The 15,673-nt window shown below is 42.2% G+C and overlaps 1 protein-coding gene across 1 annotated transcript in view; it reads right to left on the bottom strand.

The window, feature by feature from the left end:
• Nucleotides 1–15,673, bottom strand: part of LOC146855703 (uncharacterized) — a 1,104,791-nt gene that overhangs the window by 17,873 nt on the left and 1,071,245 nt on the right. The window contains exons 99-100 of the mRNA XM_085653597.1: nucleotides 6,420–6,614; nucleotides 1,708–1,776 (exon numbers count right to left, since the gene is read on the bottom strand). Coding sequence (XP_085509723.1) covers nucleotides 1,708–1,776; nucleotides 6,420–6,614 — 264 coding nt within the window. The remainder of the gene's footprint in view (nucleotides 1–1,707; nucleotides 1,777–6,419; nucleotides 6,615–15,673) is intronic.

Genomic DNA, 15,673 nt, shown 5'->3' with positions numbered 1-15,673 from the left:
GTCACTTTAGGGAACTGTTTAATGCGTGGATGCCCTCCTTGTGAAAGGACAGAATGCTGTCACTCACAGTGAAGTTAGCAAATGGCTGAAGTGGGCTGACCCAGTGCCCCATGCTGTATGCTGTTGTGCGCAGAAGTAAAATGTGAATAACACAATAACAGATTAATAAATGTAGAGGGCTGGCTGAACGCCCCCTACAAGTAAGTATGTTATACAAGTAATTTCAATAAAATCATAAGTGCTTGGCTGATGAAAATCTCTACATGTACTTTTAGTAAAATCCAAGGGTCTTGGCTAATTCCAGACCTTTGAAAACAAAGGAAAAGTTAAAGAAGCAAATGTGGGGTGTGTTGTGTGATCCTATCTGCCCCAGCAGCAACTAAGGTTACCAGATGTCATCAGGGGCAGATCACTCCTTTCCTGGTCATGCATTCAATGAACAAATCTTTTATAAGATGTACAGTCTAGTATGTTGAAATCCAAACGATTGGCTAAAGTTTACGACCACATTGGCTATGGAATGCAAAAACTAGACTAAAACATAGTGTATGAGACAATGTGGAGTCATGTGGTAAAGCCTAGTAGCAATTAAAGTGCAATTGATTTATTATTTCTAATCAACATGACCCCAGGCTGTGAGGAGTATTTATAAACTATTGTGGACAAAGCATCAAGGGAGACATTGGCAAGGTTCCTAGCAGCGCAACCGATAGTGAGATATAAGACAGGAGAGGGTCCTTCGGTGACTCCACTCTGGCACTACGCGGATGCCTTGGAGAATGGAATGGCTGCATCCAATCTTAAGGGACTGCGGGGTCAAAACCGCCCAGCATGCACGGGGGGAAGGTGATTGTCCAGAGCTCAAAGGATTCAGTGGTGGATTGTGTCGCTCTTCATCTGGTAAAGGATGAAGGCAGAGTAAATGTGTCATACGTGATACTGTCTATGTTATGTGATGTTGCATCAGTGAACACATGGAATTGTATATGCTCTTTCCCATAAGATGTGTTTGTACTAAGTGTATATTTCAGAATTTTTTATACCTGATTATACCAGTACCCGTACCTTCATGCGGGTTTCTTATGTGACGTCAGCCTGACCAGCAACATTTTCAGTGGGAGGGGGAACGTGGTCTGATTGCTTCTCTGCTTTACTCAACACCTAGGCTGAGCACGGGGTGGAGGCTGTGTGGATGCTCTACTGCCAATCCCGGATTTTCCACATAACAATTTGATGGGAGTGGACCACATCAGCGGAACCAAAGGGACCGACGTAGCAGACTGTTATGGTTTGAAACAGGAAAGTGCCAGCCTATTTCACCCATGTTGGGAACTATAAGCACGTATTCAGAAAGGGAAACTCAAAATTATAGGGCCTCGCCTGCAAAGAGCAATTAGCTAAAAAAGTCAAATAAAAAAAATAAAGAATGACTGAGTACCATTTGACGCTCTACATCCTTCCACCCTATCAACCATGCTCAACCCCTTAAAAGCGTTCCCTCCACCCCGTAGGAACATGTGACCCGGCTCCCTTGTGTGTTTTTCCAGGTACAGCATCACATGCAATTCAAGGAATCGATACAGGCGAATGCAGATTAAAGATACGATGCCATCAGGAGGCTCAGAAAGGACTTGGGGCTTTCCACGTGAACGGCCCCTCTCTACCCGAGAGTGGCTTGATTAGAACGCATCTGGGCGCTGTACTTACCGCGAGCTGGAGGGCGGGAGAGCCGCTTCCGGCGCCGCGATGACTCCATCACCCGCTGCCCGGCCGCGCCTGGAGGAGGAGGGGGAGATAGAAGCCGTTAATGAGGGTGCACGCTAAATTAGCCGCCGTTTAGATATTGATTGCGCCAGGCTGTGCCTGAGCCCTCCTCTGTTAAACAAGGTCTTGATAAATGTCAACGCTACGTCGCAGTGTGCGGCGGAAAGCGAGGGCCATAAAAAACACATTTAAAGCTTTCAGTCTGTGAGCGAACATGGCAGAGAAGTGGACGGCTGTGTGGCCTTCTGAGGGGCACGGGGGAAGAGGAGGAGGCATTGGAAGGGAGGAGGAAAGGCCTTTGCCAAGATAGCGCCCTGGGCGTGGGAGGAGAGAAATTTGGCGCCCTTACTGGTGATAGTGAATTAAATGGGGCTGCGGGAGGTCCTTTTTGTGTTCACCGGTCAGTACCTGAATGAGCAGGTACTGGCCCTGAACACAAACATCCCCGGACTTCCCCAACTCACCTGAAACAGCTGCCTCACGCAGATGATGTGTTTTTGTTGATGTGTGCCAGCAGATGAGAAGGGCGCTGCTGTTGGCATAACCTTAATGCACACAGCTCTATGTCCCCTGCCCTGGACCTGGCCCCAGCTCACCCATGCTGAAGGCCGTCCCTTGACAATTGAATAACAAGCATTAGCATAGCCAATAGGTCTCGCTTTTGGGACCTTATAAGTATTTAGTTATGGACCACAATTTCCTTGGTGCAACAACAACCGTTGCATGGCTAAACACTTATAAGGCCCCAAAGGCGAGACCTATTGGTTATGCCAATGCTTGTTTTATGTTTGTGCTTGGATTAAGACTTGGACTCACCGCTTGAGCGCAAAGTTAACTGTTCACAGGAACTACCTCAGGAGTAGGACTTGAGTTTCCACCTACTAACTGGAGTGGAAGTGTGACTTACACAAAAGTTGCCACTTCTTCTTGTGTTTGGCAACATACAGCTTTGCCTCCCTGTCTCGCATTGCCTTCAAATGCACTGTCAAGCAGTCTTGGCTAAAGCCCTGACAGCAGAGGGACACCTCAAGTAGATCCGTTACTGACATTTGGTTTCTGCATTCACGGCATGTAGTTTTAGGTGCGTACTTCATTCCCTAGCGCACTGGAATTCGATGAGAGGACATCGGAGAACTGTCAAAATTGGGAGGGGCGCTCCAGATCCACTTTAGTAGGTGGAAAAAAAAATAATTGATGTCAGAGGAAAGGTGTCATGCTTATACGCTGCTCTTCTATTTTGGGATGGTACAAAGCTAATTCGGAGCCGCATGGCGCCACCTTGAGGTGTGTAGGAGCACTGCTGAAGAAAGGTTTCCGGATACAGTGTGCCATCTGGAGAGTATTCTAAGGTCTCAAATCTGCAATCTGAAGTATCCATCAGAAACTGCATTATATCTCTCAAACTCAGTTGATGGTTTGATGAAGCACAAGGCCTGAATTAAGCTTACCCTGCAGAGAAACATAATGGCTGCTAAAATTAGATGAATCAATGACCTGCTGTAAAGTAGACTTAGTGCATTTGTTCAAAGAGCAGGGCCATTAGTGTGAATAAAATATTAACCTCCCAGTTAAACAAGCGCAAAGAGAAAGTGAAAGGAAAGAGAGAAAAAGATAAGAGGCGAGAGAAAGGAACAGGCAAAAGAAAAAGACAGATGCGCTAGAGGAGTGAAAAATGAAGCTGACGAGGAGGGAGTGGGAGAAGGGAGGGGGCAGGGGAGGGGATTCATGCACAGTAAGGCTTAATGAGCCATTACAAAAAGCCAGATGGCCTGTGCACGTTCATGCTCAAATGCACGCAGGCTGTAGGCCACCAAAAGTCCTCTCTGGTAGCACTTTGAAAACCTGAATACTAAAGGTCTTGCCTCAGCTAGCGCATGTGCTAGCGCTCAGGCGAGACCTAAAAAGGCCACGTAACGCAGTGTGAAGTAAGACAGTGTTCGATGCAGGGACCCAGTTCGCTGGTGAGGTGACACTTTTGCAGAACATAGAGAGCACATACATTGCACCGGTGCTGTAGTTTTGCACTGCAATCTAGCCAATTTGAAGTGGCATATGTACAGAAGACCAATGCTAAAACAACTTTATCACCAACCAAAAATGTCATTTTGAAACTGATACAAATTTGCCGTGCATCAACGCAAAATGACCTGTCCAGAGAGCAAAACTGGTGGGCGCTGGTGCACTCAATGTGATCTGGTTGAAATGCATTAGAAGAAAGGCAGTGTGGTACAGAGCTAAGTGGGCATTGGGGTGGCAGACACTGTGTCGAACATGTTTTTGGGCTTCACTTCAATGTTATGGGGGATTTCCAATGGATAGGCTGGCTCACACAGCAGAAGATAGTCATCTTACTGACTCCAGCCCAACAGGGCAAGACATTGAGGTCTCTGAAATGCCAGTGGGCAGGAGCAGCATTAATTAGATGTCAGTGTGACTGGCAGAGAGGTGAAATCTTTCGCCTCATTTCTCCTCACTCCGGTATACTACATATGCACTAAGGGCTATACAGCACTCCTCAGAAGTGCCGGTACTCTTCCGCTAATTGTATTGCTGCAGAGCTGTGAAGTGCAGGTACTCTCCCTTACAAATTAAAGAAGTGTAGGCACTCAGTACCGGAGAGTGCTTTCCCATTTAAAGCACTGAGCTTATCATTCCTTAAAGGACTTCCCCTAGTACTAATATATAATGGAAATCCATTTTGTCATATATGAATACGAGAAATAACGTCACTTGAAACAATTGTTCTTCCTTACTCAAATACTATAGGTAGACATAAAGTACCTCCACTCTGTCAGGTAAATGTAGGCACTCATTTGGACGTAGGCAGGGGGATAATTGGAAGCCTGCACACGTTACACCCAGAGACAGTTTAGCAAACACCATCCACCCTATTAGCATTGTGTAATATTTTAGTTATTCCCCTGTGTAAAATATACCATTGTAATCCCTGTATGGACATCTTATCCTTATCAATCATATTTTTTCCCCATTTGCTTGAGAGCGCTTACTCATACAAGATGGTATCAGAAAATGATAACTGATCAGGAGAATGCTTTTGCTCCAAGGAAATTACATTATACTTTGGTTATAAGTCACACATCAGTTTTCTATTTTTAAGGCTTTCTCGAAACAAAATAAAAGTTAGAACTCAAAGGCCAATAACACCTTGAACCCCTTTACATGATGAGGCCACAGTGGCTGTAAGTATTATTACTTCAAGTATTATAGTAACTAATGCACAAACTCAAATGTCCAGTCTTTACTAAATTATATCTACTTGTATACGTGTATCTTCAAGCAGTTTATGCTAAGCTGCTGTACCCTCTCTGCAGTACCTTAAACATCTCCTTAACCTGGTCCGGGCAATTTTACCCTTATAAGCAATATCTCATGAATTAGTTGCTACTATCATGTCAATAATCCCACAAAACAGGGAGAGACACCCTTCAATGCCAAAAGGGACAGGGGAAGTGTACTGCTATATACAAAATATCCCTTTTGTGCTATAACTTAACTGGAGTATGAGAATGCTGTAGACAAGGACTAGAAGATGCATTAATCATGTGACAGAAAATACTTGTTTGTTACAAGTGTTTTTAATATGTTTTTATGATACATGAATCCTAGTAGTGTGTTGTCTGCATTGAGATGTAGAAATAATATATTTTAATGAGACAATAAGAGGTGTGGATTGTATATTAAATATGGAGAATTTGTGTTAATATGTAGATTCATCTTTTTTTAAAAAAAAGGATATGTTTTAAAAACTGACAACAATAAATACAAATTGAATGTAGTTTTAACATACGTAGTACAATGTGAGTTAATATAATTGTTAATAATTGTTTGGATCCAGACCTCTTTCATGGTTTATATAACTGATTAGTGCATCTTCTGATGCTTGTCTACAGCATTCCCATACTCCAGTTAAGTTAAAGAACAAAAGGGATTTTTTGTTTATAGCATCATGTCAATAATAACAACAATGCAAAAAAGTAAACATACAATTTAATAAAATATTATTTTAACATAAATAACAAAACTTCCTAATAAAATTAATTATAGTATTAAACAGTAGGAATAAAAAATAAGAATATTTATGATAACAAATATAGTAAATAGAATTACAATATATACATATATTTTAAAACTATATCAAATAACTAAAAAAAACAATATTACTACCTTCTCTATACTGTCTCACAATATTTTTGACATCACAATATTTTTGACTTGATATTTGTGAAACACCAGATTTTTTATACAATATATACCCTGGGCATGGAGACCAAAATCAGTAAATGTGGCAGTAGCTGAAAATGATATTTTCGTATAAATAGCGACTGACAAAAATATTGTGTCCTAAATATCATTTATATATTATCGGCCCATTGCAGTTGATAATGGAAAGGCCAAATCCAGTGCATCAATATTTTTGTTAACGATATTTAGGCTACAATATTTATGTCAGACAATGTTTTTGTTATTGATATTTTAACATACACCTTTAAGTGTTCTACAATTTCCAAACTCTGTTTTCGAATTTCCCTAAATGTTGGCTAGCTTGTTTGTGCCTAGTCTGTACAAATCTTTGATAAATTGTATTTTCTAATATTTGAATAGATAAATTACAGAAAAAGAAATAAAGCATTTACCCGTGTTGTTCTGGCTGCGCAGCAGCAGGTCCAGCGTTGTAATGTTCTGCGTATTGTTCAAAAACTGCTCTGTGTCTTCCGGTTCTAACAGGATGTCCCCAGGTAATGATGGAAATATTTCTTCCACGTTTTCATCAACGTCATCATATCCTACGTCAGGGTCTGTAGATTTAATCACTAAGTGAAAGTCTCTTCCTACATGAGAAAGCATTTTCCATAATAAGTGCTACTGGCGACACCGGTTTTGTAACCTACTCTCTGACAGGCAATCAGGCCTCTCAGAGCACGAGACAGTAAAATATTCAATAATGAGCAAGTTAATAAGTGTGTAATGTGGTTCTTCCCTGGTGTAGTTCCTTTCCATGGATTAATCACTTTCAGAAGTACACTGCCCCATGGGAACACCCTAAGCCAATTTCCTTTTAAAGGGAAGATGTAAGTAGCAGAGTGGTTCTTTCAGTTTCATTGGTGTCATATTGGCGCAGCTATTAGTAGCAATGAAAATCCTTGCATCCCCCATGGACTTCTTGACAACCTATGTAATTTAGCTATCCTCACCACTTGACTTTTGTAAATTAAGTATGCCCTTGGCTTTTGCCAGTTTTTTAAGCTTATTCGTTTAAATTGTTGTGAACAACTGTTTCTCCAAATGCTGAATCCTCCAGTTTAATAAAAGGTTTTTATAAACACACAGGGCCTCAATATGATGTCAGGCGGACGCTGTTGCGGAAAGGAACCGCCCGACCATATGTCGGCGGTTCTGACCGCAGAATTAGGATGTGGAAACATCCATTCTACAATGGCAGCTTGTGCGGTGGTCAGAAAAGGCCCGCAGAACAAGCTGCTATTGTAAAATGGATGTTTTTAAAAATCCCTGCAGCGTGTGGCAGGCACCTCACAGCAAATAGTTTTGAAGTTGAACAGTGGAAGGAAAATATACAAAATAGTGATCCACTCGCTAAAAAAGTATCTACTTTTTCTCTTTCAGAAACATTTAATTAAGCTGCTACATACTGAATAATAGATGTCTATTTATAAGGTGTCTGCGTGTTGTTCCTAATGTTAGGGAGTGAGATTAATGTCACCCCATGAGGAGGGATTAGAGTAGGGTAGTAAAGCTGCACTTCAACGAACTGTGGTAAAACAGAATTGTACTCACAGGGCATTGTTTACAATGTTATTTGGGGTAATCACTGAGGTTTTATCAGAGAGCATGTAAAGATTACGGTCCTTCAAGGTATTGATGACAGATTATGGACATCAACAATATAGAAAACTGAAGCATGTATCTTTCATTTAAAGCCAATAGTGCCATTACGCATCCTTATTTAGGCCATGCTCTACCATCTCAAAACGAATGATTAGGACACTTTCTTCTTGCTGTAGCTGGTCTTCAACATCTCCTCCACGTTGATTTCATCTTGTTTTGAGTAAGCCCCTGAACTAGTGATGCGCATTGAGCACTGTCAGCGCCTCATATTTTTCTTTCTGCTGGCTTCCTATGGTCCCAATGGTCGTCTCCCCTTTGGGATGCACTTAAAATCGCCTGATGCACTCACCGCTATCTTTGGAAATATAAGAGGAGGCCTCTATTCCCCTCACTGAAAATGAAAACTGGATGTTCTCTACTCTCACTCATGGGGATGGTTACCTTGCAATAATAGCATCTCAAACAAACATTTGGAATGCCTGTTTTGTCTTTTTGTTTTTCACAGCCTTGAGAAAGCCCCTGGCATATCAGCCTCAGGAGGCGAAACACGTGCTGGCTGTTCTTTTCAACCCTTTGTCACAGATCAAACCTACCCATCTTCAAATAAAAAGTGCATTTTACAGACAAATGGATATGACTATGATTCATTATTGAGAGGGAAGACACTCCAAGCACAATCTTTGACTTACACAATAACTAGGGTATCAAGGGTCTAAACCCCATTGGGGTGAACACACACCACAATAATTGGGCATTCCAACAACAGGAAGAGGATGCTGGGCCCTATGTAACTTGAGCTATCTCAGTAGAAGCCTTTTGTGACACACAGTCAAAGTGACATAGTGGATATTGACATTTACTATTGGTGTCTCAGTGCCCAAGATGCCATTTCATTACAATTTAATAACAAGGTTATCGCTTCTTACTTTTACTTTAGCTTGTCAAGTGTTTTACTGCTTATGGCCCAGGACAATGATTCTATTCAAAATGCTAATAAAAACATTTTTGACTGGCAATTTTGGTTAGTCTTCTTCCAATAAGACCTTATTTATGAATTTGTCAAGCACACAATTTTATTTTACCTGTTAGGCTCAATCCTAGTTATATAGGGCACACCGCTTCTGTAGGTTTGTCAGATATACTTATTTGGCTGCACCCAGTTTAGAATGCCCCCACATTTTTAACATGCTTAAGCCCTGGATGCAATGAGTCCTGAAACTGACCCAAGCAACTAATGAGAGCCAGTGGGGTTGATCAGCAAGGGGATGAGTTGGTCATCCTTCATGGCGTTTGTGGTAGCTGGTTAGGTCAGTAGATAACACTTTAATTGAGGTTAGCAGCGATTTTATTACACCTATTAGGATGGCATTGCATCAATAATTTGGTGATGCGACCATTACCTGCACCTTTCTAAGGGGCATATTTTTTGCAGGGCATGGAGCTGGTAGCAGGCAGCTTTAGATATTCTGGAAATATGAAGCTCCTATTGTTCGGAGTTTACTTATTAATGATGTCAGGGGTAGATTAGCTTTAAAAGGGACGTGAGAGACAAACCTTCATGCATGTTCATTCAGGCTGCTAGCCAACCTCTCACTGCATGTGTTCTACCCATAAGGTTCAGCACCCGATGGGCAGAGATCAATTGATTTATTTGACTTGTAGGTAAATCACTGTAAAAACGGTAAATGATGCTAAACCTGCAGATGGTGCATAAATGTCAAGTACCCAATTAACGACACAGTGTGTCTGTATAGTACAAGGAATTTTGAAAACATAAAAGAAACTCTAACAAGCGGCCCCATGGCATCGCAGTCAATGCTGCTGTGTTAACATTTCACACTGAGCAGGCTGGGCATGTTTAAGCCTGCCAGTGACATTAGAGAAGTCAGCTGCAAAAAGGACCTGGGAGCATGCAAGTACCCGTTGCATAATGTTCGAAAGTGAAACAAGAAAGCTGTGCTAACGTTGATGTCTCTGTAGTGAGAAAGACACCAAAGCACCAATACTGGACAGAACTGGAACAGCGTTCCCTCGTCAAAGGCCGCACCATGTTCTAACAGCACAATTTCTATTTAGCGCCACGAAAAATACTGAGATTTCAGCCTTACTGATTGGTGAAATTGTAATTGAGTGGTGAACTTAGATTTTTTTATTAATGTGTCTTTATTAATTTACAGTTATTCTTTCCAACACGTTTGTATGCAGAATTCTTAACTAGGCTCATCGTATGACAATGTTGCTCAGACAACAAGTACAGCATGTTTCATTTAATATTTCATTTAAGTGCTTTTTACTACAAAACATGGAATTAGAGGCAATCACTATCGCTGCCTCAATTCAGAAAAGACCTCAAGAACTGGGCCTTCGACTGAACTGCAGATCCCCCTTCCCCCCACTGAGCGCCTTGAGACCCTAACAGGTGAGTAGTCGCACTTTATAAGACACCTGATTGATTGATTGATTGACATGAAAGTAGTTTTGTTTTGTGTCCTCTTTCCTCCACCCTTTTTCTCTATACGTTTAGTGTTTAGTGGTCTGGCATGTTGGGTGCTCCAGGAGGTAGTCATCTAACCAAAGTGGGAGAGAGTTTGCATTTTACTGTATTTCCCTGACAGCCTGTCTTTAATCCACTCTGTGATCTTTTGTTGTTGTTCCCCATTCCCCCCCATGCAGCATCTCTACTATTTCCTAGTGTGATGAAAGCACCTGCGGTTGCACAGTGTGTGCTGTAGTCGTGACTTTGGTTGTCCATTTTCTGTTTGAACATCTGTCCAACATATTAACTTCTCAATCATCCGAGTGGTGCATCCTCAAGGTGGCATATTATATGGAGGATCGATCAGGGATTGAAGTAGGGCTCTCCAGTCCCTAGGTACTCAATCAGTGTATCGCCAGTCCTCACCAGCCGATGCAAAGCTCCTTCTCCACCATCCATCCCAGCATGTCTTGCAGCCAGCATGCTTTTGGGGTTTAGTTGGATCTGTTGAAGCCAATGCATGGTTTCTCTCCACGTCGCCAGGACCATTCTAAGAGAAATTGATTCATGTTAAGTATTGGTATACCCTAACAGCTGTCCAGAATAGACACTCTGCGCCAACGCAGTGGTAGCAGCCTTAGTTCTGGTCTAAAGAGCCTCAGACTCTCCGGAGGCTGCTGCTTGGCCAATACATTGCAGATCTTAATGCAGAGGGCTATCTACCATGATCTGGTCCTTTTTTTGCACTGCCATATCTTTTATCGCTAATGTGTAGTAGACATTAAGGCAGAGGGATATCAACCACAATATGGTCATTTATTCACTGCCTTATTCTTCTTAGAACCAGAGAACCTCATAAGGAACTGATCATCCCCCCCAATGGTACTTAGTATGTTCGATCTAGCAACTCAAGGCTCTTTTGGGTTTCAGGCAATGGAGTCTCTCCTCCTCTTTCAAGGTAGAGCAAAAAAGCAAAAAAACACGGGAAAAGTGATGGACTGGGGAGTCACAACTTTCAGCACAAATACTGCTCTCGTCCTCAACACCAGTTTGTCTGAGAAAAAAGTGGTGTAAGGAGGCTGAACAGAGAGAGCCTGCAATTCGCTCATGAGATGCGCTGAAGATATCACAAATTAGAAAGACTGTTTCAAGAGTCAAAAGATGCGAATGACAGCTGTGCATCAGCTCAAATTGGGTACACATAAGTGTGAGAACCAAATTAAGGTCCCACTGTGGTATCCCAAAAGATCCCCGTGGAAACATATGAACTAAACCTTTAAGAAAATGCATCATGACAGCTGATGTAACCATGAACTGTTGGTTTGGGAAAAACAAAAGCTGAAAGGGTCAACAAATGAACTTTTATAGTGCCACCGCAAGTCCTTGCCGGGCTAAACACAGCACAAAAGCAAAACATCTGACAACTTTGCTTGCAGTGGATCTGTATGATGGAGACTACACCAGGTGACAAACTTTTCCCAGCGCCCTGCATAAATAGATTTTGTAGATAGATTCCTGGCCACTGAAATGGCATCCATGACTTCAGGAGGGAAGTCAAAAGTAGAAAACAGTGGCTGTTTAATATTAACCGCTAAAGAGTGACATTGCGGGCCTGGGTGCAGAACCCTGCCTTGCTGCTGCGACAGAAGATATTACCGAAGTGCTAGCCTGATCGGGGGACAGATTTTGATGCCCCAAAGTTCTGGGTACCACACTCTCGGGGACTGAATCCGGAGCCACTAGGATGACTTTGTCCCGGTTGTTCCTGACCTTCTTCAGAACACGAGGCAGAAGAGGTACAGGCGAGCAGACATACAGGAGTCCTGAGCTCTGCTCTAAGTACAATGCATCTCTGAGAATGAAAGCCTTCAGCCTTCTTGGGAAATCCAGCTTGCAAAATGTTTGCATTGGCAATTCTCAGTGGTGGCGAAGAGATCGAGTAAGGGCTCTCCTCATGGCTAGAAGACTATCTGCACCCCTTCAGAGTGTAACTGCTTTTTTTTTTTTTAAATTTTTTTTTTATTGACAGCTTGAAAAACACAGGCAATTTATATAGTCTTGTTGAGTAACATAGGATCTATTACATATATTACAGTCATGCATTCACCTATTACTTAGAAAGCAAAAAAGACATATCATTAATTATTACATTGGCAATATTACTAAAAATAGAGCTGAATCAGAATAGATTTATAAGAGCCAGTTAAATACCGCTTAGCCTTCCAACCATTGTGTAAATGGGGCCCATATTAGTGTACCTCTTTCCCGCCTTCTACTGCCCCCCCTTGAGAGAACGGCTGACTCCAACCTGTGGAGGGCTAAGATCCTTGCTCTCCAGATCATAAAAGTTGGGGCAACAGGGTTTATCCATTCTGATGTAATACATACTCTGATTTGCGACATTGCAATATATATTAGAGCAGTGACATGACTCGATCTATTCATAGAGATATCAGTTTCACAACCCATTATAACTAATTCAGCTGATAAAACCAAGGGGATTTTGAGGCAGTCAGTAATAAATGTTTGAACTTCTTGGAGAAATTGGGCCAATTTGGGACATGAAAAAAACATATGGACATCATCGGCTGCTATTGTGCCGCATCTAGGACAGCTGTGGCCACCCCTACCTCCCCATTTATAAATTTTGGCTGGGGTGTAATAAAGGTCATATAAGGCCATATAACTTTGGGAGCGCAAACTCCCAGAAGTTAGAACCTTGCCAGAGAGTTCTAATGCCTGAACTATATCAATATCCTGCTTGCCAAATTTAGCTTCCAATTTAGCTTTAGATTTCAATATGTCATCGGGAAAAACTGAAAGTAGATTTCTATAAATTGGTCCAATTCGTGAATTTTTAAAAATTAAATCCATGAGTGTATTCCTGCAAAATAATGTTGGGGTATTGGATAGAAGTTTGGAAAGGCAACTGCGGACCTGCAGGTATTTAAAAAAATGATGGGTGTCTAATGCAAACTTTTCTTTTAAAAAAAGAAAAGTGGCCATATTCCCTTCATATGCCAAATCCCCCACTATCTTAATACCTGAAGCCTGCCACCTTATTGTGACGTTATCTTGGAAAATTGACGGGAGCAATCTAGCTGCTGACAAGGGGGTATAGAAGTTAATATTAGCAATTGGCCATCTACGTCGAACCTTCCTCCATATAGAGTGCATGGAGATAATAACTTTAAACTTGGTCTTTTTATAGTAGCTGGGTTCGAGTATTGACGTTAGTGTCCCCCTGGCAGCATATCCTAGCCCGATCTCAAAGATGGATGGTGACCTGCATGGTGGAAGATTTGCTCTGTCCCCAAACAACGGAACAGCAAGATTTTGAATAAACGCTGACCAGCTGTATAGAAGCAGGTTTGGAACCGACCACCCCCCTCTTTCCAGTGGAAGCTGCATCCATTTAGCGGCCCTGCGTGACTGGCGATAACCCCACAGAAACCTGTTGCAACATCTTTCTGCACGAATAATGCTGAAATGAGCAACTTCTAAGGGTATAGTCCTAAATAAATACAGAAGTTTCGGGAGTATCAGCATCTTTAAGACATTACGCCTGCCAAACAGGGACAGATGCAGCTTGTCTAATCTGGATAGCGTAAGATTAGCTTTGTCAATAATGGGTGAGATATTCTTATCAGACAAAGTATCAATTGCGGCAGTTATTTCAATCCCTAAGTAACGGGCACTGGGAACCACCGGTGCAGTAGAGGGGCCCATTGCCGCCGTTTGAACTACCTGGGTTTTCTGGGCATTAAGTTTGTAGCCCGAGTACTGGCCGTAGTATTTAGCTGCCGCTTTTATTGCTAAAAATGAGGTGGACACATCAGAAGTAACCACTATAATGTCATCCGCATATGCTAGTGCTTTAAAGTCGACTGTATGGTTTTTAACAAAGGCTATGTTCGGGCAGAGTTCAAGTTTACTCAGGAATGGATCTATATATAGAGCAAACAGGAGGGGAGAGCACGGACAACCTTGTCGAGTACCCCTACTGATTGCGAAGGAGCTTGAACCCTTTCCAGATATAGATATAGTTGCCCGAGGTGTTATATATAAAGACTGCAAAGCATGAATAAAATTGGCACAGACCCCCTTCCAATGTAGGACCCGCCAAAGAAACCCCCAGGCAACCCTGTCGAACGCCTTCTCGGCGTCCAACAGTATTGCCCCAAGAGGGGAACCCGAGGCCTGGGCCCAGTCTAAGAGTGCGATAACGCGGCAGACGTGATCGGTCGTGTCCCTACCAGGGATAAATCCATGTTGCCGAATGGAAACTAGTGGAGTTATCACCCGTGCCAGCCTCGTTGCCAAAATTTTTGCAAATATTTTGTTGTCGGTATTGATTAATGATATCGGACGGAACGAAGCGGGCTCCAACTCTGGTTTGTCCTTCTTCTTAAAGAGAATTATAGTTGTGTTGCACCAAGAGTCTGGTATATGACCTAGTTGTGCCTCTCTTAGTATTTTCAAGAAATCCTCGCGGATCTCCAGCCGGAATATTTTGTAAAATTCCAGCGGAATCCCGTCCGGTCCGGCAGCTTTGCCGTTTGCCAATGCATTCAGTGCAGTTTCCACCTCAGCCCAATCTATCGGTGCCGCCAGGACAGCGTTCTCTTGATCTGAAACTCTGAGAGTATTAAGATCCGATAGAAAGGTAGTGATGTCATGATCTATATCTCGGTCCCTGATTTCTTCCGTATATAATGATTTGTAAAACTCAAGAAAAACAGACAAGACAGATTCTGGATTATCCTGAATAATACCGTGACTATCTTGTATCCTAGTAATGCGGTTAGCCGTAGCTCGTTGCTGTAGTCGTTTGGCGAGGACCTTACCTGAGTGTTCACCAAACTCAAACATCATTGAGCGATACTGAAGGTATTTGGCTGCAAGGTCCTGTCCAAAGAACTCAAGCAAAGAAGCTCTAATAATAGCTACCTGGGTTTGACTATGAGATAGATCACGACCTTCCCTAATCGCATTGACAAGCTGAATTTCTGCAGCACTTAGAGCTTGTATCCTGAACTTAGTCTGGTCTTGAGCTTTTTTTTGATGGAAAAATGAAAAACTCTTGGTTTCGCCACGAATTGCAGCTTTCAATGTGTCCCAGACAATTCTGCTGGAGGCTGAATCCCTATTAATATTTAAGAATTCATGCAACCAGGGCCTCATATGATCTAAATATGCCTGGTCTGTCAAGAGCTTTCTCTCAAAAGTCCATACTTTAATGGGCTTGACAATTCCATTCAGAGTAAGGTCGATGACCACCGAATTATGGTCTGAGATAATACGGGGTAAGATTGAAATCAAGGTATGATCTTGATACTGATCAGAAAAAAAAAAATAATCAAGTCGGACCATTTTCCTATGTGGAGCAGAAAAAAAGGTGTAACCGTCTAGATTTTTAAAGTGGTGGTGCCAGAGATCAGTCAAGGAATGTTCCTGGACTAATGCTTGTAATGACCTGAACACTCTCGGTTTCTTACCTAAATACCTTCCCTGGCTGTCAGAGATATTAAAATCAGCTGCAAGATTTATATTGAAGTCGCCGCAGAG

The sequence above is a fragment of the Triturus cristatus genome, chromosome 4_1, assembly GCF_964204655.1.
Source record: "Triturus cristatus chromosome 4_1, aTriCri1.1, whole genome shotgun sequence".
NCBI lineage: Eukaryota > Metazoa > Chordata > Amphibia > Caudata > Salamandridae > Triturus > Triturus cristatus.
The sequence above is the reverse complement of the archived record's forward strand: the minus strand, read 5'-3'. Positions and strand labels throughout refer to the sequence as shown.